This window comes from Oncorhynchus clarkii, chromosome 17, assembly GCF_045791955.1.
Source record: "Oncorhynchus clarkii lewisi isolate Uvic-CL-2024 chromosome 17, UVic_Ocla_1.0, whole genome shotgun sequence".
In the NCBI taxonomy this organism is placed as follows: domain Eukaryota; kingdom Metazoa; phylum Chordata; class Actinopteri; order Salmoniformes; family Salmonidae; genus Oncorhynchus; species Oncorhynchus clarkii.
In genome coordinates this window covers 77,109,671-77,130,735 of record NC_092163.1, presented here as the reverse complement: position 1 = coordinate 77,130,735, position 21,065 = coordinate 77,109,671, and the positions used below count along the sequence as shown (strand labels likewise).

General features: G+C 48.5%; 1 protein-coding gene across 2 annotated transcripts in view; it reads right to left on the bottom strand.

Moving 5' to 3' along the window:
* The window catches only part of LOC139371436 (NCK associated protein 1 like), a 44,735-nt gene extending 24,951 nt beyond the window's left edge, over positions 1 to 19,784 (bottom strand). Inside the window, exons 1-16 of one of the 2 annotated variants that reach the window (XM_071111851.1) lie at positions 19,568 to 19,784; positions 18,905 to 19,015; positions 18,705 to 18,797; positions 16,751 to 16,807; positions 16,248 to 16,390; positions 14,537 to 14,627; positions 13,208 to 13,345; positions 11,483 to 11,531; positions 11,211 to 11,367; positions 10,778 to 10,834; positions 10,436 to 10,532; positions 10,061 to 10,170; positions 3,026 to 3,158; positions 2,622 to 2,703; positions 2,381 to 2,439; positions 2,077 to 2,222 (exon numbers count right to left, since the gene is read on the bottom strand). In XM_071111851.1, coding sequence (XP_070967952.1) covers positions 2,077 to 2,222; positions 2,381 to 2,439; positions 2,622 to 2,703; positions 3,026 to 3,158; positions 10,061 to 10,170; positions 10,436 to 10,532; positions 10,778 to 10,834; positions 11,211 to 11,367; positions 11,483 to 11,531; positions 13,208 to 13,345; positions 14,537 to 14,627; positions 16,248 to 16,390; positions 16,751 to 16,807; positions 18,705 to 18,797; positions 18,905 to 19,015; positions 19,568 to 19,663 — 1,619 coding nt within the window. In that variant the 5' untranslated portion in view covers positions 19,664 to 19,784. The remainder of the gene's footprint in view (positions 1 to 2,076; positions 2,223 to 2,380; positions 2,440 to 2,621; positions 2,704 to 3,025; positions 3,159 to 10,060; positions 10,171 to 10,435; positions 10,533 to 10,777; positions 10,835 to 11,210; positions 11,368 to 11,482; positions 11,532 to 13,207; positions 13,346 to 14,536; positions 14,628 to 16,247; positions 16,391 to 16,750; positions 16,808 to 18,704; positions 18,798 to 18,904; positions 19,016 to 19,567) is intronic. The other variant, XM_071111852.1, reaches the window with a different exon arrangement.
* Positions 19,785 to 21,065: the final 1,281 nt, after the last annotated feature.

Below are 21,065 nucleotides of genomic sequence, written 5' to 3'. Positions count from 1 at the left end.
AAAGGTGTTCGATGGGGTTGAGGTCAGGGGTCCGTGCAGGCCAGTCAAGTTCTTCCACACCGATCTTGACAAACCATTTCTGTATGGACCTCGCTACATGTTGTCATGTTGAAACAGGAAAGCATTAAGATTTCTCCTCCAACAAACTTTACAGTTGGCACTATGCATCCTGGCATCTGATATGCATCCTGGCATCTGATATGCATCCTGGCATCTGATATGCATCCTGGCATCTGATATGCATCCTGGCATCTGATATGCATCCTGGCATCTGATATGCATCCTGGCATCCGATAAACACAGATTCATCTGTTGCATGTCTGTGTGCTCAATTTTATACACCTGTCAGTAACAGGCTGGGCTGAAATAACCGCATCCTCCAATTTGAAGGGGTGTCCACATACTTTTGTGTATATATATATATATATATATATATATATATATATATATATATATATATATATATATATATATATATATATATATATATTGAAATGGTATAACATTTATGTTCTTGGACATTGAAGACTGTCAAATCCCCAGGTAATGAGCTCAAAGGGATTTTAATTTAGGAAATATATTCCCAAGTACTGTATTTTCATGCATAAACAGAGAAGTATATGTAAACGTATCCCAATGTAATCGGCCCGCAGCTGAATGTAAATTGGGGACCCCTGCCATAGACCCCATTGGGGACCCCTGCCATAGACCCCATTGGGGACCCCTGCCATAGACCCTATTGGGGACCCCTGCCATAGACCCTATTGGGGACCCCTGCCATAGACCCTATTGGGGACCCCTGCCATAGACCCTATGCACATCATGTACAGTAGATTATTTGTCTATGCTGTAATATCTTGGACTAGGTCATTGGCAAGGTAGACTTATTGCCATATTGCTTTTATCCAATCACGTCGGATCTACAGAAGTACCAAGGGACGAGGGAGTAGTGGGGGTAGGAGCTAGAGGAGTAGGGTCTAGTGGGGGTAGGGACTATATGGACTAGGGTTTAGTGGGGGTAGAAACTATTGGGGGTAGGGCCTAGCTGGGGTAGTGACTAGCGGGGTTAGGGACTAGCTGGGGTAGTGACTAGGGGGTAGCGACTATATGGACTAAGGTTTAGTGGGGGTAGAAACTGTTGGGGGTAGGGACTAGCGGGGATAGCGACTATATGGACTAAGGTTTAGTGGGGGTATAAACTGTTGGGGGTAGGGACTAGCTGGGGTAACGACTAGCGGGGATAGCGACTATATGAACTAAGGTTTAGTGGGGGAAGAAACTATTGGGGGTAGGGACTTGTGGTGGTAGGGTTTAGTGGGGGTAAGGACTAGATGGACTTGTGGTGGTAGGTTTTAGTGGGGGTAGGGACTAGAGGGGGTAAGAACTAGAGGGGGTAGCGAATAGTGGTGGTAGGGTATAGTGGGGGTAGGGTATAGTGGGGGTAGCGACTAGACGGGGTAGCGTAGAGGGGGTAGCGACTAGAGGGGGTAGCAACTACAGGGGGTAGCGACTATATGGACTAGGGTTTAGTGAGGGTAGAAACTATTGGGGGTAGGGACTAGAGGGACTTGTGGTGGTAGGGTTTAGTGGGGGTAAGGACTAGATGGACTTGTGGTGGTAGGGTTTAGTGGGGGTAGGGACTAGAGGGGGTAGGGACTAGAGGGGGTAAGAACTAGAGGGGGTAGCGACTAGTGGGGGTAGCGACTAGAGGGGGTAGCGACTAGTGGGTTAGCGACAAGAGGGGGTAGCGACTAGAGGGGGTAGCGACTAGAGGGGGTAGCGACTAGAGGGGGTAGCGACAAGAGGGGGTAGCGACTAGAGGGGGTAGCGACTAGAGGGGGTAGCGACTAGAGGGGGTAGCGACTAGAGGGGGGTAGCGACTAGAGGGGGGTAGCGACTAGAGGGGGGTAGCGACTAGTGAAGCGGTATTCAAACTTGAAACTTTTTTTTCCACCAGAATTTCCCCACTGCAATTCCCCCATGACGCCACAAGGGGTTGCATCCCTTAGACGTTTAATACCACTGGTGTAGAGGATGTTTTTTTTTTCTATGGGGCCCATGGGGGAGCAGACTGACCAGAGAATGGAGAGATCTGAGGTTTCGTGAAGCATCTCCTGCACGTTGTCCAACATCTTGGTGTGGAATTGGGTCATGTTCATCACTTTAGCCAGGTCTGGGTATTCCTTGAGGGAGAGTGGGGCCTTGGACACACTGGTGTAGGCCTGTAACATGAGACAGCACAGACATCTTGATACACTGGAACAGTGTAGGCTTATAACATGGAACAGTGTAGAATTATAACATGGAACAGTGTAGGCTTATAACATGGAACCGTGTGTGGTAGATGTCAAGTATTTCTAGGGTAAGTGAAGTACCATACCTGTAATCTTAACCAGTCCAGTCTCAGAGCCCTGAAGTCAAACTCCTCTCCGTTTTCCACTGTTGAGGGACATTTTATCTTTATTTAACTAGGCAAGTCAGTTAAGAACAAATTCTTATTCACAATGACGGCCCAGGAACAGGGGTTAACTGCCTTGTTCAGGGGCAGAACGACAGATTGTTACAGATTGTAGGACCTTGCATTAGATATGAAATCTAGATTTCAGATACATTTTGTTTACCTTGCTTGATAGTCAGTGCAGACAGGGTTGAGACAAATGATGTCATCAGGACTGATTCCTCTTCTGGACAGACATACATATTCTACAGGACAGAATAGTCAAAACAGTAATAGAAGCAACGTCCTCTGGGACAAATGCTTTCTCAGACTAAAAACAACATATACAGTATGATGATAAGTCACAATTATTTCGGTCCGCTCTGAAATAATAAAAGGCCCAAGAGTAGATCCTTGAGGCATACCACATTGTATTGTGTCTCTATTCAATTCAAGTTTCAAACAGTAAGCCACCCCCGTGCCCGGGAGGTAATGGCATCCTGGTCTTTGGAGGAGATTAGGGAAAGAACATCCTGGACTTGAGACGACATAATGGCAGGAGACAAGAGCCCCCCCACCCCCCAGTACCTGCATGGTGTCGTTGAGGAGCAGGGCATCAAACTGGGCCAGGTACTGGACATGGTAGCGTTGCACCACACGGCTGTACTTAGTCATCAGGGTCCTCAACCTCTCCATGTAGAACAGGAGTTCAGCCATCTGCCTGCAACACACACATATAAAATTAGCAACTACTGTATCAACAGTAAAACTATACAGTACATAAACTAGTGACTACTGTATCAACAGTAAAACTATACAGTACATAAACTAGTGACTACTGTATAAACAGTAAAACTATACAGTACATAAACTAGTGACTACTGTATAAACAGTAAAACTATACAGTACATAAACTAGTGACTACTGTATCAACAGTAGGAATATACAGTACATAAACACATGACTACTGTATCAACAGTAGGAATATACAGTACATAAACACATGACTACTGTATCAACAGTAGGACTTTCCTGTGCTTTAACAGCCAGATACAGTAGCTGTTGTATAAGCTTCTTCTCCATTGTTTAGTTGTGTGACTTGAATGCTAATGTTAGGTGCAACTTGCAAAACTTAAATGTACAGGAGAGAACAAACTTGAAACAGATATATTCTTCATGCATTCTTCTCAGCATGCTAATAATGGTACTGTACATATTTATGGCTGATATTGGAGATTGATAGAAAGTGGCATGGCAAGAGGGTCTGCTGTGGTTAGAGGGTCTGCTGTGGTTAGAGGGTCTGCTGTGGTAAGAGGGTCTTCTGTGGTGAGAGGGTCTGCTGTGGTTAGAGGGTCTGCTGTGGTTAGAGGGTCTGCTGTGGTGAGAGGGTCTGCTGTGGTGAGAGGGTCTGCTGTGGTGAGAGGGTCTGCTGTGGTGAGAGGGTCTGCTGTGGTGAGAGGGTCTGCTGTGGTTAGAGGGTCTGCTGTGGTTAGAGGGTCTGCTGTGGTGAGAGGGTCTGCTGTGGTGAGAGGGTCTGCTGTGGTTAGAGGGTCTGCTGTGGTTAGAGGGTCTGCTGTGGTTAGAGGGTCTGCTGTGGTGAGAGGGTCTGCTGTGGTGAGAGGGTCTGCTGTGGTGAGAGGGTCTGCTGTGGTGAGAGGGTCTGCTGTGGTTAGAGGGTCTGCTGTGGTGAGAGGGTCTGCTGTGGTTAGAGGGTCTGCTGTGGTGAGAGGGTCTGCTGTGGTTAGAGGGTCTGCTGTGGTTAGAGGGTCTGCTGTGGTGAGAGGGTCTGCTGTGGTTAGAGGGTCTGCTGTGGTTAGAGGGTCTGCTGTGGTGAGAGGGTCTGCTGTGGTGAGAGGGTCTGCTGTGGTTAGAGGGTCTGCTGTGGTTAGAGGGTCTGCTGTGGTGAGAGGGTCTGCTGTGGTGAGAGGGTCTGCTGTGGTTAGAGGGTCTGCTGTGGTTAGAGGGTCTGCTGTGGTGAGAGGGTCTGCTGTGGTTAGAGGGTCTGCTGTGGTTAGAGGGTCTGCTGTGGTTAGAGGGTCTGCTGTGGTTAGAGGGTCTGCTGTGGTTAGAGGGTCTGCTGTGGTTAGAGGGTCTGCTGTGGTTAGAGGGTCTGCTGTGTTTAGAGGGTCTGCTATGGTTAGAGGGTCTGCTGTGGTTAGAGGTTCTGCTGTGGTTAGAGGGTCTGTTGTGGTTAGAGGGTCTGCTGTGTTTAGAGGGTCTGCTGTGGTGAGAGGGTCTGCTGTGGTGAGAGGGTCTGCTGTGGTTAGAGGGTCTGCTGTGGTTAGAGGGTCTGCTGTGGTTAGAGGGTCTGCTGTGGTTAGAGGGTCTGCTGTGGTTAGAGGGTCTGCTGTGGTTAGATGGTCTGCTGTGGTTAGAGGGTCTGCTGTGGTTAGAGGGTCTGCTGTGGTTAGAGGGTCTGCTGTGGTGAGAGGGTCTGCTGTGGTGAGAGGGTCTGCTGTGGTGAGAGGGTCTGCTGTGGTTAGAGGGTCTGCTGTGGTGAGAGGGTCTGCTGTGGCAAGAGGGTCTGCTGTGGTGAGAGGGTCTGCTGTGGTTAGAGGGTCTGCTGTGGTTAGAGGGTCTGCTGTGGTGAGAGGGTCTGCTGTGGTGAGAGGGTCTGCTGTGGTTAGAGGGTCTGCTGTGGTTAAAGGGTCTGCTGTGGTGAGAGGGTCTGCTGTGGTGAGAGGGTCTGCTGTGGTTAGAGGGTCTGCTGTGGTGAGAGGGTCTGCTGTGGTGAGAGGGTCTGCTGTGGTTAGAGGGTCTGTTGTGGCTAGAGGGTCTGCTGTGGTGAGAGGGTCTGCTGTGGTGAGAGGGTCTGCTGTGGTTAGAGGGTCTGCTGTGGTTAGAGGGTCTGCTGTGGTTAGAGGGTCTGCTGTGGTGAGAGGGTCTGCTGTGGTGAGAGGGTCTGCTGTGGTTAGAGGGTCTGCTGTGGTTAGAGGGTCTGCTGTGGTTAGAGGGTCTGCTGTAGTTAGAGGGTCTGCTGTGGTTAGAGGGTCTGCTGTGGTGAGAGGGTCTGCTGTGGTCAGAGGGTCTGCTGTGGTTAGAGGGTCTGCTGTGGTTAGAGGGTCTGCTGTGGTTAGAGGGTCTGCTGTGGTTAGAGGGTCTGCTGTTGTTAGAGGGTCTGCTGTGGTTAGAGGGTCTGCTGTGGTTAGAGGGTCTGCTGTGGTTAGAGGGTCTGCTGTGGTGAGAGGGTCTGCTGTTGTTAGAGGGTCTGCTGTGGTTAGATGGTCTGCTGTGGTTAGAGGGTCTGCTGTGGTTAGAGGGTCTGCTGTGGTTAGAGGGTCTGCTGTGGTTAGAGGGTCTGCTGTGGTTAGAGGGTCTGCTGTGGTTAGAGGGTCTGCTGTGGTGAGAGGGTCTGCTGTGGTGAGAGGGTCTGCTGTGGTTAGAGGGTCTGCTGTGGTGAGAGGGTCTGCTGTGGTTAGAGGGTCTGCTGTGGTTAGAGGGTCTGCTGTGGTTAGAGGGTCTGCTGTGGTTAGAGGGTCTGCTGTGGTTAGAGGGTCTGCTGTGGTTAGAGGGTCTGCTGTGGTGAGAGGGTCTGCTGTGGTGAGAGGGTCTGCTGTGGTTAGAGGGTCTGCTGTGGTTAGAGGGTCTGCTGTGGTGAGAGGGTCTGCTGTGGTGAGAGGGTCTGCTGTGGTGAGAGGGTCTGCTGTGGTTAGAGGGTCTGCTGTGGTTAGAGGGTCTGCTGTGGTGAGAGGGTCTGCTGTGGTTAGAGGGTCTGCTGTGGTTAGAGGGTCTGCTGTGGTGAGAGGGTCTGCTGTGGTGAGAGGGTCTGCTGTGGTGAGAGGGTCTGCTGTGGTTAGAGGGTCTGCTGTGGTGAGAGGGTCTGCTGTGGTTAGAGGGTCTGCTGTGGTTAGAGGGTCTGCTGTGGTTAGAGGGTCTGCTGTGGTTAGAGGGTCTGCTGTGGTTAGAGGGTCTGCTGTGGTTAGAGGGTCTGTTGTGGTTAGAGGGTCTGCTGTGTTTAGAGGGTCTGCTGTGGTGAGAGGGTCTGCTGTGGTGAGAGGGTCTGCTGTGGTTAGAGGGTCTGCTGTGGTTAGAGGGTCTGCTGTGGTTAGAGGGTCTGCTGTGGTTAGAGGGTCTGCTGTGGTTAGAGGGTCTGCTGTGGTTAGAGGGTCTGCTGTGGTTAGAGGGTCTGCTGTGGTTAGAGGGTCTGCTGTGGTTAGAGGGTCTGCTGTGGTTAGATGGTCTGCTGTGGTTAGAGGGTCTGCTGTGGTTAGAGGGTCTGCTGTGGTGAGAGGGTCTGCTGTGGTGAGAGGGTCTGCTGTGGTTAGAGGGTCTGCTGTGGTTAGAGGGTCTGCTGTGGTGAGAGGGTCTGCTGTGGTGAGAGGGTCTGCTGTGGTTAGAGGGTCTAATGTGGTTAGAGGGTCTGCTGTGGTGAGAGGGTCTGCTGTGGTGAGAGGGTCTGCTGTGGTTAGAGGGTCTGCTGTGGTTAGAGGGTCTGCTGTGGTTAGAGGGTCTGCTGTGGTTAGAGGGTCTGCTGTGGTGAGAGGGTCTGCTGTGGTGAGAGGGTCTGCTGTGGTTAGAGGGTCTGCTGTGGTGAGAGGGTCTGCTGTGGTGAGAGGGTCTGCTGTGGTGAGAGGGTCTGCTGTGGTTAGAGGGTCTGCTGTGGTGAGAGGGTCTGCTGTGGTTAGAGGGTCTGCTGTGGTTAGAGGGTCTGCTGTGGTTAGAGGGTCTGCTGTGGTTAGAGGGTCTGCTGTGGTTAGAGGGTCTGCTGTGGTTGAGGGTCTGCTGTGGTTGAGGGTCTGCTGTGGTTAGAGGGTCTGCTGTGGTTAGAGGGTCTGCTGTGGTTAGAGGGTCTGCTGTGGTGAGAGGGTCTGCTGTGGTTAGAGGGTCTGCTGTGGTTAGAGGGTCTGCTGTGGTTAGAGGGTCTGCTGTGGTTAGAGGGTCTGCTGTGGTTAGAGGGTCTGCTATGGTTAGAGGGTCTGCTGTGGTTAGAGGGTCTGCTGTGGTTAGAGGGTCTGTTGTGGTTAGAGGGTCTGCTGTGTTTAGAGGGTCTGCTGTGGTGAGAGGGTCTGCTGTGGTGAGAGGGTCTGCTGTGGTTAGAGGGTCTGCTGTGGTTAGAGGGTCTGCTGTGGTTAGAGGGTCTGCTGTGGTTAGAGGGTCTGCTGTGGTTAGAGGGTCTGCTGTGGTTAGAGGGTCTGCTGTGGTTAGAGGGTCTGCTGTGGTGAGAGGGTCTGCTGTGGTGAGAGGGTCTGCTGTGGTGAGAGGGTCTGCTGTGGTCAGAGGGTCTGCTGTGGTTAGAGGGTCTGCTGTGGTTAGAGGGTCTGCTGTGGTTAGAGGGTCTGCTGTGGTTAGAGGGTCTGCTGTTGTTAGAGGGTCTGCTGTGGTTAGAGGGTCTGCTGTGGTTAGAGGGTCTGCTGTGGTTAGAGGGTCTGCTGTGGTGAGAGGGTCTGCTGTTGTTAGAGGGTCTGCTGTGGTTAGAGGGTCTGCTGTGGTTAGAGGGTCTGCTGTGGTTAGAGGGTCTGCTGTGGTGAGAGGGTCTGCTGTGGTTAGAGGGTCTGCTGTGGTTAGAGGGTCTGCTGTGGTGAGAGGGTCTGCTGTGGTGAGAGGGTCTGCTGTGGTTAGAGGGTCTGCTGTGGTTAGAGGGTCTGCTGTGGTTAGAGGGTCTGCTGTGGTTAGAGGGTCTGCTGTGGTGAGAGGGTCTGCTGTGGTGAGAGGGTCTGCTGTGGTGAGAGGGTCTGCTGTGGTTAGAGGGTCTGCTGTGGTTAGAGGGTCTGCTGTGGTGAGAGGGTCTGCTGTGGTGAGAGGGTCTGCTGTGGTGAGAGGGTCTGCTGTGGTTAGAGGGTCTGCTGTGGTGAGAGGGTCTGCTGTGGTTAGAGGGTCTGCTGTGGTTAGAGGGTCTGCTGTGGTGAGAGGGTCTGCTGTGGTGAGAGGGTCTGCTGTGGTGAGAGGGTCTGCTGTGGTGAGAGGGTCTGCTGTGGTGAGAGGGTCTGCTGTGGTGAGAGGGTCTGCTGTGGTTAGAGGGTCTGCTGTGGTGAGAGGGTCTGCTGTGGTTAGAGGGTCTGCTGTGGTTAGAGGGTCTGCTGTGGTTAGAGGGTCTGCTGTGGTTGAGGGTCTGCTGTGGTTGAGGGTCTGCTGTGGTTAGAGGGTCTGCTGTGGTTAGAGGGTCTGCTGTGGTGAGAGGGTCTGCTGTGGTTAGAGGGTCTGCTGTGGTTAGAGGGTCTGCTGTGGTTAGAGGGTCTGCTGTGGTTAGAGGGTCTGCTGTGGTTAGAGGGTCTGCTGTGTTTAGAGGGTCTGCTGTGGTTAGAGGGTCTGCTGTGGTTAGAGGGTCTGCTGTGGTTAGAGGGTCTGCTGTGGTTAGAGGGTCTGTTGTGGTTAGAGGGTCTGCTGTGTTTAGAGGGTCTGCTGTGGTGAGAGGGTCTGCTGTGGTTAGAGGGTCTGCTGTGGTTAGAGGGTCTGCTGTGGTTAGAGGGTCTGCTGTGGTTAGAGGGTCTGCTGTGGTTAGAGGGTCTGCTGTGGTTAGAGGGTCTGCTGTGGTTAGAGGGTCTGCTGTGGTTAGATGGTCTGCTGTGGTTAGAGGGTCTGCTGTGGTTAGAGGGTCTGCTGTGGTGAGAGGGTCTGCTGTGGCAAGAGGGTCTGCTGTGGTGAGAGGGTCTGCTGTGGTTAGAGGGTCTGCTGTCGTGAGAGGGTCTGCTGTGGCAAGAGGGTCTGCTGTGGTGAGAGGGTCTGCTGTGGTTAGAGGGTCTGCTGTGGTTAGAGGGTCTGCTGTGGTGAGAGGGTCTGCTGTGGTGAGAGGGTCTGCTGTGGTTAGAGGGTCTGCTGTGGTGAGAGGGTCTGCTGTGGTGAGAGGGTCTGCTGTGGTTAGAGGGTCTGCTGTGGTTAGAGGGTCTGCTGTGGTTAGAGGGTCTGCTGTGGTGAGAGGGTCTGCTGTGGTGAGAGGGTCTGCTGTGGTTAGAGGGTCTGCTGTGGTTAGAGGGTCTGCTGTGGTGAGAGGGTCTGCTGTGGTTAGAGGGTCTGCTGTGGTTAGAGGGTCTGCTGTGGTGAGAGGGTCTGCTGTGGTGAGAGGGTCTGCTGTGGTTAGAGGGTCTGCTGTGGTTAGAGGGTCTGCTGTGGTTAGAGGGTCTGCTGTGGTGAGAGGGTCTGCTGTGGTGAGAGGGTCTGCTGTGGTGAGAGGGTCTGCTGTGGTCAGAGGGTCTGCTGTGGTTAGAGGGTCTGCTGTGGTTAGAGGGTCTGCTGTGGTTAGAGGGTCTGCTGTGGTTAGAGGGTCTGCTGTGGTGAGAGGGTCTGCTGTTGTTAGAGGGTCTGCTGTGGTTAGAGGGTCTGCTGTGGTTAGAGGGTCTGCTGTGGTTAGAGGGTCTGCTGTTGTTAGAGGGTCTGCTGTGGTTAGAGGGTCTGCTGTGGTTAGAGGGTCTGCTGTGGTTAGAGGGTCTGCTGTGGTTAGAGGGTCTGCTGTGGTTAGAGGGTCTGCTGTGGTTAGAGGGTCTGCTGTGGTTAGAGGGTCTGCTGTGGTTAGAGGGTCTGCTGTGGTTAGAGGGTCTGCTGTGGTTAGAGGGTCTGCTGTAGTGAGAGGGTCTGCTGTGGTTAGAGGGTCTGCTGTGGTTAGAGGGTCTGCTGTGGTTAGAGGGTCTGCTGTGGTTAGAGGGTCTGCTGTGGTTAGAGGGTCTGCTGTGTGTCTAACTTCAAACGTACGAGTCTACGTAGTCCTCTGGAGTCTTGGTCTTGGGAATATTCTCTGAATATCTGACGAGCCACAGGACCTCGTCACGGGAAAACGACAGAGCCATGAAGACAAACAACACCTTAGGGATGGATTGACATTAAGAGAAAAAGAAGATGAATATTTAGCAAAAGACATCACTGTTAGCCCATATTCATGTACTGAACATGGAGAGCTCTGAGATAAAAACACATAGCAGTGTGTCTGTTTAGGATTGTATAGAATGAGAGCTCAATGCCAGTAATGTAATGTAATATATCTCTGATGATAATGTCCAAACATACAGGGAAGCTGAACATGCAATAGATTGGCACTATTAGCCAGATGAACTAAATGAGGTCATGTACCTTGGGTCCCAGAAGTCCAGGTTCATCCTCCAGGACTTTGACCAGCTCCTTCAAGGCATTCCTCAGGAAACCTCTCCTCTCTCTGTGCATGGCTCCACTGACATACATATGACAACACACATAGTTACCTATATTCTTGACTTTAACTGTTAATCATATGGTGGCCATGGTTGCTGGTTCAAATCCGTCCCGAAGGACCATGAAAAAGAGTGCTACTTGCTGTTGACGTTAAATGGGAGACCATTCAACCAATTGGTGGCGCTATCTGAAGCAGGTCCCTCATTTCAGGCTCAGTTTGAGTTCAAAAAAATAAATGGTTTTATACACAAGCAGATAACTCACCTGTTGACTGTAACATGCTCGCGACATTCTTTGATATCGGCGATGCGCTTACTGTACCTGTCACAACGAAACGAGGAAGAGCTATCAGTAAGATTATAGTTCAGTACAGTACACGTTACCAGACAGGGCCTCTCCCAACAGCATCTTAGCGCCACCATCATAATTCAATTAAAACCTTTGTAGGAGCATTGTTAAATATGCTAAAATATGATAACCAGCAATGTTTTTTTGTTGTCTACAAGAGCATTTGGGAACCAGTGTATGGAACATTGGAAACCAGGGCCCAGAACATTGGGAACCGGGGCCCAGAACATTGGGAACCGGGGCCCAGAACATTGGGAACCGGGGCCCAGAACATTGGGAACTAGAATCAGATTGACACCCAGTCCAATCACTCTGAGGACAGAGTATAAATATCATAATAATGACGTACCCTTTCAGGCCGTCGAAGTAGTCCTCTGTGATCTTATGGATGTTGATCGTCTCATCCCTGATGATGGTGAGATAGAGGCCGCTGCGGAGGGCCATCTTCCACAGCTCCTGAGATGACTGGTTGGTGTTCAGACTGCTATGACACAGCAGGTAACCCACTGGAGGAGAGGAGAGATCAACGTGAATATGGGGAATAGAGTGCAACCCACCGAAGTCTTTTTGTTTTTCAGAAGGTAGCCAAGACTGGGTCTGAAGATAATAACTAGCACTCACGAAGGATCCATCGCTCCATCACCTCTAAGGACAAGTACTCACAGGCCATCTGTGGGGAAACACAAGTTAGTCATTTAATGAGTTAATAATAAGTCATCAATAGTCGTCTCTGATTATTTTTCAGATGTCATGTGAATTATTGTACTTTATGATAACACAAGACATGCTGACGATCATATTTGGCTGTTACAGATACACACGCTAACTTCTCCTAAAGGGATTTATATCCAGACACAATACTCAATACAAAATATAGCATGTGCCATGATATTAGGTATACACTGTGTGTTTGTGTAGTGGTCTCTGTTTCTTGGCTGAAGTTTTGAATCCCACATGAAGAGAACCACGGGGCACAGAGACTAACACAGAACACTATGGTACAAAGACGCCAGTGGCTGCCTTTGAAATCAGCAGACGGGGACATTCTAGGGAGGGGGAAGAGAGGAGGAGAGGACAGAAGAGGGGGAGAGAGGAGAGGAGAGAAGAGGAAAATAAAATAGAAAAAGGGAAGAGAAGAGATGAAAACAGAAGATAAGAGAAGAGAATATAAGAAAACAGAAGATAAGAGATGAAGAGAAAAGAAAACAGATTAGAGTAGAAAAGGGGAAAGGACAGTCTCACAGTGTCACAGCAGGCAGGGTCGGAAGGAGAAGAGAAGAGGGGGCGAGGAGAGGAGAGAAGAGGGGGCGAGGAGAGGTGAGAGAAGAAGGGGGTGAGGAGAGGAGAGAAGAGGGGGAGAGGGGAGAGAAGAGGGTGAGAGGGGAGAGAGAGAGGGGGAGAGGGGAGAGAAGAGGGGGAGAGAGGAGAGGAGAGAGGAGAGAAGAGGGGGAGAGAGGAGAGAAGAGGAGAGAAGAGGGGAGAGAGGAGAGAGAGGAGAGAAGAGGGGGAGAGAGGAGAGAAGAGGAGAGATGAGAGGGGGAGAGAGGAGAGGGGGAGAGAGAGAGGGGGAGAGAGAGAGAGAAGAGGGGGAGAGAGAAGAGAAGAAGAGGGGGGAGAGAGAAGAAGAAGAAGAGGGGGGGAGAGAGAAGAGAAGAAGAGGGGGGAGAGAAGAGGAGAGAAGAAGAAGAGGAGAGAAGAGAAGAGAGAGAGAGAGGAGAGAGAGGAGAGAGAGGGGGAGAGAGGGGAGAGAAGAGGGAGGGGGAGAGGAGAGAGGGGGAGAGAGAGAGAAGGGAGAGAGAAGAGGGGGAGAGAGGAGAGGAGAGAAGAGGGGGAGAGGGGGAGAGAGAGGAGAGGGGGAGAGAGGAGAGGAGAGGGGAGAGAGGAGAGGAGAGAGAGGAGAGAGAGAGGAGAGAGAGGGGAGAGAGGAGAGAGGAGAGGGGAAGAGAGAGAGAGAGAAGAGGAGAGATGAGAGGGGGAGAGAGGAGAGAGGGAGAGAGAGAGGAGAGGGGGAGAGAGAAGAGGGGGAGATAGAAGAGAAGAAGAGGGGGAGAGAGAAGAGAAGAAGAGGGGGAGAGAGAAGAGAAGAAGAGGGGGAGAGAGAGGGGAGGGGAGAAGAGGAGAGAAGAGGAGAGAAGAGGAGAGAGAGAAGAGGGGGAGAGAGAAGAGGGGGAGAGAGAAGAGGAGAGAGAAGAGGAGAGGAAAGGAGAGAGAGAGAAGAGGGGAGAGAGAAGAGGAGAGGAGAGAAGAGGGGGAGAGAGAAGAGGGGGAGAGAGAAGAGGGGGAGAGAGAAGGGGGGAGAGAGAAGAGGGGGAGAGAGAGAGAGAGAGAGAGAGAGGGCAGTCTCACGGTGTCGCAGCAGGCAGGGTCCAGCATGGAGGCAGGTGCGCTGAGGAGACTGAGGAGCTGAGCGCTGCGCCACTGTTCTGCAGGAAGGTTCCTCCTGGGGTACAACATCTGTAGGGACAGGAGGGCCTCCGTCACACCCTGGGAAGAGAGGGGGAAGGAGGGAGAGGGTGGGAGCGAGACAAGGAGAGCTCCGTGATAGAGTTATAAGGCCGAATAGCAGTCAAAATCATGACCACCATTGTTTTTCAGGAATAATGACCTACTCTAACAATTACAGTCGTTTTTCAATATACAGTTAACATTTCCCTAGAGAATATACAATCGTGAATATACCCTAGTGCAGTGGTCACCACCTGGTTGATCTTCAAGCCAACAGTAAAGGCTGTGTTATAAAGGCTTGCGTTCCTTTTATTTATTGTGTTGCGCTGTTGGTGGTAGATGCGCTTGATTCAGAAGCCCTGAGCATCGGGTAAACACAGTGTTGCCATTGTGAACCATTTCAATTAGTCTGAAAAGACAAACTCCGCCTACCTGGTGAACGAGGAGATCTGTGGCTAAATCGAGTTTGCCTACTGCGCTGGCCAATCGGATAGCTCAAATCACCGTGCCTACAGAACTTCCACGACCCCGGCCATAGCGGTGTTTGATACTAGTCTACGTAAGATTTTATAACGTTTTAAAACCCCTGACCACAGAGAGACTGTCAAAGAATACAGCAAAGAGTTATTGTAAATAATAATAATAATAATAATAATAATTCAGCACTGTCAACACTGTCTTTAGTCAACATTATTACAAAACATAAAACGTGCTTCTCTCTACTTCCAGTCCCACTGCAGCTGCAATGAATGAGTAGCCAAGTGTATCGTCAGCCCCGCGTGTTTAAATATTACTGGCAGCTCGTCATGTCTATTCTAATATCGAGGAGTATTTCACTTCCTCTAGTCAAAGGAACAACATTAATTGTTTATGAGGCAGATTCGGTGCGACTTGAGTTTCCCCATCAGGTGGAAGACCGTGTCCCCCCCCTCTCTCTGGTCAGTCTCACCAGAGGAAATGAAGGAGAGAGCAGGGACGGTGAGACGGATCCTCTGCAGTTTTCTCCCTCCCTGCGCTAAGACTAATGCTGTGTTCAAAACAACTGAGAACCCAGAAATCTATGACTTCCGATTTCAGTGCGTTCAAGACAACATTTTAAAGTCGATTTAAAAAAATAAAACGAGATCCGACTGGGATTATTTTTATTTTTTGAACAGTCATCCACCTCGGAATCTCTGGCATCTTTGTGAATATGTGAATTGAATATGTGAATATGCAATTGACAATTACCTTAGTGTGAGGACCGAATTCCTCAGTCAATTTCTTAATGGGCTGTTCATACTCCATAAACATCTGAGCCAGGCGCGGGTACGCAGGGTCACTGGAGGATCAATCAAACAAACAATCAATCATGACTTCGTCAAATCAACCACACATTCATACATGTATACACATCCACTGCCATGTACAGGACCAACTCATGCCAACATCAATATCATGTGGTGCCACTGCCATGTACAGGACCAACTCATGCCAACATCAATATCATGTGGTGCCACTCCATAACTGACTATCTTCTTTCTCGGCCACAAAAAAAAAAAAACTCAGGTTCACCATCCTTTCAAGTGTCATTCATTTTCACTGTTGGGAGCTGTATTTTTTTTTAACCTTTATTTTAACTGGGAAAGTCAGTTAAGAACAAATTCTTATTTTCAATGACGGCCTACCGGGGAACGGTGGGTTAACTGCCTTGTTCAGGGTCAGACGGACAGCCTAGGAACGGTGGGTTAACTGCCTTGTTCAGGGGAACGGTGGGTTAACTGCCTTGTTCAGGGGAACGGTGGGTTAACTGCCTTGTTCAGGGGAACGGTGGGTTAACTGCCTTGCCCAGGGGAACGGTGGGTTAACTGCCTTGCCCAGGGGAACGGTGGGTTAACTGCCTTGGGGAAAGGTGGGTTAACTGCCTTGCCCAGGGGAACGGTGGGTTAACTGCCTTGTTCAGGGGAACGGTGGGTTAACTGCCTTGCAGGGGAACGGTGGGTTAACTGCCTTGTTCAGGGGAACGGTGGGTTAACTGCCTTGCCCAGGGGAACGGTGGGTTAACTGCCTTGCCCAGGGGAAAGGTGGGTTAACTGCCTTGCCCAGGGGAACGGTGGGTTAACTGCCTTGTTCAGGGGAACGGTGGGTTAACTGCCTTGTTCAGGGGAAGAAAGACAGATGTTTTACCTTGTCAGCTCGGGGATTCGCTCCAGCAACCTTCCGGTTTACTAGTCCAACGCTCTAACCACTAGGCTACCTCTCCTTCTAAACTCCAGTGGCTCTCCATCTTCGACCACTGGGGATTATTATGAAGTGACTGGAGCAAAAGGACTCTTTGTTTCACGTCTGTACAGTATTTCCCTCGGTGTCTTCGATCAAGATAAAGTCTTCTTTTCCATTTTAGCTACATAAATAAATAATGCTGTGAAATGGGAGGACTGAAAATGTAATTGTACTGTTGTGCACTCTGGGAAATGAATGGAAGGATGTGTTGTTATTGCCAATTAAAAAGCTATTAATTATGGGTAATCATCTTTGCGATGCTTGGCTATATTGATAGCTACAGAGGATTTAAGTTGTTGTGACTGGATGTTGCCCAGCCGTACTGCAGCTAATACCATCCTTTAATGAATGATGAAAACATCAGGTTGTCTATCATAAACTGACATTTAAATGCCATCTTTCATTGGACGAGAGGGAAAAGCCTGTGTCAGCTAATTTCTGTCATAAATTTAATTAAGACTGAAATGAGCTTGCAGTGTGAGTAATGTGATCTGGTTAGGTATTTTACATGTGAAAATTTATGAATTCATTGTCTGTTCAGAAATGTCAATGAAAGATGTATTGAACACGAGCTCAATAATATTTCAATGAGGATTGTTTCCATTCCAATTTGAATTCCCGAATCACTTCCTTAAATTAAAACTGTATTTGAATAGTTGATAGACGTAACTGGCCCCACCTGCTGCCATTGGACATCTCGTGAGCACAGTTGTACATGCCCACCAGGACCTTCTTGTCTTCGACGCGTGAAAGCATGACGATGACAGATATATATGTGATGATCAGCTCCAGGTAGTTCTTGGTGAAGTCAAAGTTCACCGCCTGATGAATGAATGAATGTACGAATAAATAAATGAATGCATAATTAAAGTAATGCATGCACGAATAAATGAATGAATGCATAATTAAATGAATGCATACATGAATAAATGAATGCATAATTAAATGAATGCATGCGCAAATAAATGAATGCATTAATAAATAAATGAATGCATGAATAAATAAATGAATGCATAATTACATTAATAAATGCATGACATGTTTTTAAATGAATGATTCAGGTTAAAAAAGTAGGATGACATGATAACATATAAATTAACTGTATGTTGTGATACTTACAGTGGCCCTAGGGGGCAAAGTAGATACCCTATCCTATCTACTAGTGTGGGATGCTGTACTCACAATGTTGAAGAAGCACTGGCAGGCATCAATTGTATTCAGCAGTTCATAAACATGATCCTGAAAAAAAAAAGTTCATCTGTGGTCAGAACACAGGCTCGGTACAGCCAGGTAAGACGTCACATAATGCAGTGGGTTGACGTGTTCGTGTTGCTCTGTAACAGTACAGACGTCACATAACGCAGTGGGTTGATGTGTTCGTGTTGCTCTGTAACAGTACAGACGTCACATAACGCAGTGGGTTGATGTGTTCGTGTTGCTCTGTAACAGTACAGACGTCACATAACGCAGTGGGTTGATGTGTTCGTGTTGCTCTGTAACAGTACAGACGTCACATAACGCAGTGGGTTGATGTGTTCGTGTTGCTGTGTAACAGTACAGACGTCACATAACGCAGTGGGTTGGTGTGTTTGTGTTGCTCTGTAACAGTACAGACATCACATAACGCAGTGGGTTGACGTGTTCGTGTTGCTCTGTAACAGTACAGACGTCACATAACGCAGTGGGTTGACGTGTTCGTGTTGCTCTGTAACAGTACAGACGTCACATAACGTAGTGGGTTGATGTGTTCGTGTTTCTCTGTAACAGGACAGACGTCACATAACGAAGTGGGTTGACGTGTTCGTGTTGCTCTGTAACAGTACAGACGTCACATAACGCAGTGGGTTGACGTGTTCGTGTTGCTCTGTAACAGTACAGACGTCGCGTACCGCAGTGGGTTGACGTGTTCGTGTTGCTCTGTAACAGTACAGACGTCACATAACGCAGTGGGTTGACGTGTTCGTGTTGCTCTGTAACAGTACAGACGTCACATAACGCAGTGGGTTGATGTGTTCGTGTTGCTCTGTAACAGTACAGACGTCACATAAAGCAGTGGGTTGATGTGTTCGTGTTGCTCTGTAACAGTACAGACGTCACATAACGCAGTGGGTTGGTGTGTTCGTGTTGCTCTGTAACAGTACAGACGTCACATAACGCAGTGGGTTGATGTGTTCGTGTTGCTCTGTAACAGTACAGACGTCACATAACGCAGTGGGTTGGTGTGTTCGTGTTGCTCTGTAACAGTACAGACGTCAACCCACTGCGTTATGTGACGTGTTCGTGTTGCTCTGTAACAGTACAGACGTCACATAACGCAGTGGGTTGATGTGTTCGTGTTGCTCACAGTACAGCGTCACATAACGCAGTGGGTTGATGTGTTCGTGTTGCTCTGTAACAGTACAGACGTCACATAAAGCAGTGGGTTGATGTGTTCGTGTTTCTCTGTAACAGTACAGACGTCACATAACGCAGTGGGTTGATGTGTTCGTGTTGCTCTGTAACAGTACAGACAGCAACAGGGAATAAACACCTGCAATTCATGACTATCCTCATGGGACCATTATAAATAATACAGAATCCTTTTAGAAATGCCACAGCCTATCCAAAGAAATTGAGGGAAACATCCGAGTGTGTTATTTCTTGTATCAGCATTTTAATATATTTGAAAATGTTCTATTCTGAAATTGGATGATATACTGATGTGTATAGTTTTATGTGTATTATCATCACAGTCATGAACCCCCCCCCCACCCCCCACCCCCCCTACAGTCCACTACTGTGACCGTCATCACACATAATGAATAAGGCACAGGACACACTTCCCTCTGTACAATAACACATCTCGATTTGACTTCCCTTGAAATATATGTTATTTCATTCGGAGGTGAGAAAAAAGAAAGAAAGTCACTTTATATGTTAATTCTGTTTGGATAATTGTAGTTTTGTGCTTTGAATATCAAATGCTGTATGGAACAGTGTTTCCTGAGCCAATTCCACACATTACAGAACTAGAATGCCTGATTCAACTAGCGAAGGGCTTGATGATTAGTTGTCCTGCAATACATAAAATAAGTGGACCTGGCTTGGGGGGGCCCTGGAGGAGAGATTGGGGAAAGAGTGATCTGGAAAGACTCACCCTGAACTCCATAACGTCTATGAAGGAGTCGTAGTAGCTGGACATGGCCACCATCACCTCAGACTTGTGTTTCTGGATGCCTACCAGATACTGCTGCTTTCGTTCATGACAAATCACATTAGACACGTTTTACAGATTATCATTAATGAAGTGTTTTATCTGATTCAGAATTAAGGGGTGGATTGAGGGCTGCTACTTACACTATTTCCCCTGAAGTCGATGTTGGGGAACTTCTTGTTGATGTATTTCACAGATGCTTCCATGGTCTTGTCTGTCAGGTATTGTGGCCGAAGCTTGGGATCCAAGCACGTCTGGAACAGAACCGGCTAGGGGTTAAGGGTCAATGACATTTTCATCCACTCAATTCAGGAAATGAACTATTGAATTTAGTATAATCGAATTTGTTTATTTGGCTCCTGACATGGATTATGGGCCTAATAAGTTATTTATGGGGCCTGAAAAGTTTGGTTGTGTTTTGTTTAAAAGTGAGACCAATATTTTAACAAATGTAGATAGCAGATCTGTGCTGAGGCTTTGTGAGTGTGCCGTAGCAGGAGTCTGAGTGGATGCAGATCAGTCTGGTTTCCTGTGTGAACTTCCTCTTCAAGGCAAGCTGACACTCAGAAAATGTATATTCTTTCCGCAGCAGCCACCAAGCTAACTATTTTGAGAGATTTTGAAAATTCTAGAATTTTAATGATCGATCATTTCCCATCCCAGTGTTTCCAACCACACGGTTCTCCATCACAAACAGGGCAGAAAGCTGTGAACGTATCCGGAGAAAAACCTGTGACTTTCCTTCAAGTTCCTTTTTTTTAAAGTGTCGCCATTCTCCTTAACAGACCTCCCTCCTCCTCTCTCACCTTCTTAATGTAGTTCATACGCAGCAGCACCCCTGTCCCTCTGTCGTTGAGGATGGTGAGCTTCTCAGCTAGCTTCTGTTGGTAAGCCATGGCCATGATGCTCCTCTCCCCCCTACTGTTACAGCCCTGGTCTGTCTCCTCTCCTTCAGATCAGGAAACAGTCTGTGACAGCCAGACTCGAAGACAAGTGCACCCAGCCACACACTGTCACCCTGCTGTCACGTGATTGGTGGAGCTATACTAAATAACAGAACTGGAGTTGTGGATTTCCTGTCGGTGTGTCAGTTAAGCCAACCGTTACACTCTCACTCGTTGTGTGTATTTTTACATGTCAAACAGAGTTGGTAGTCGTTTACTGTAATGGTACCTTCCCAATCAGGAGAGAGGATATCGTCCTCTGTTTGAAGGGTACTATAAGCATTTTATTACACATGCATAACAAGTACATAGGCATTATCTCAACAAAGCACCTATTTGGCTCAGAAGGTAGAGCATGGCGCGTTCAACGTCAGGGTTGTGGGTTCGATTCCCATGAAAATATATACACTACTGTAAGTTGCTCTGGATAAGAGCATCTGCTAAATGATGCAAATGTCCTAAGGATCTGCCAAACATACCCAAAATCTAACTGCCTGTAGCTCAAGCATTGAAGCAAGGATATGCATACTCTCGTTGTCATTTGAAAAGGAAACACTTTGAAGTTTGTGGAAATGTGAAAGGAATGTAGGAGAATATAACACATTAGATCTGGTAAAAGAAAATAAGAAAAAAACAGATTTTTTGATATTTTGTTTTGTACCGTCAGCTTTTCCAAGAGAAAGGACATAATGTATTATTCCAGCCCAGGCGCTGATCCAATGAACCATTGAATTTCTGGGAAAAAAAGATTGTATCAAGACCGCCCAAATGTGCCTAATTGATTTATAACTTTTCAAGTTCATAGCTATTAACTCTCCTGAAACAATAGCATGGCATTATTTAACTGTATTAGCTACCGTAAATTGGACAGTGCAGTTAGATTAGCAAGAATTTAAGCTTTCTGCCAATATCAGATATGTCTATGTCCTGGGAAATGTTCTTGTTACTTACAACCTCACGCTAATCACATTAGCCTACGTTAGTTCAACCGTCCCACGGGGGGGGGGACACCGATCCTGTAGAGGTTTTCATTAACAACACTGCAAATTAGTGAGTGAATGGTGAGAATAGACCAGAGAGCAGTGTTCCATCAGTCTCCATTAGATGGCACCCTATACCAGCTTGTGGCGGAGCTAAATACCATGCTGCAGTATAGCCTGGTTTTGACCTACCGAGATGAAGCCTAACTATTCTATTCCTGGACTCAATATAGAATCTCCCCTCAAAGGGCTTTTTTGTCCAAGAATATATAGGCTTAACCTAGCCTGGTCCAATAAGTGTTTGTGCTGTCTTGCCATTGTATGGTAATTGTCTCATGGACTTGGTAAGACAGTAAAAACAGATTTAGGACCAGGCTAGA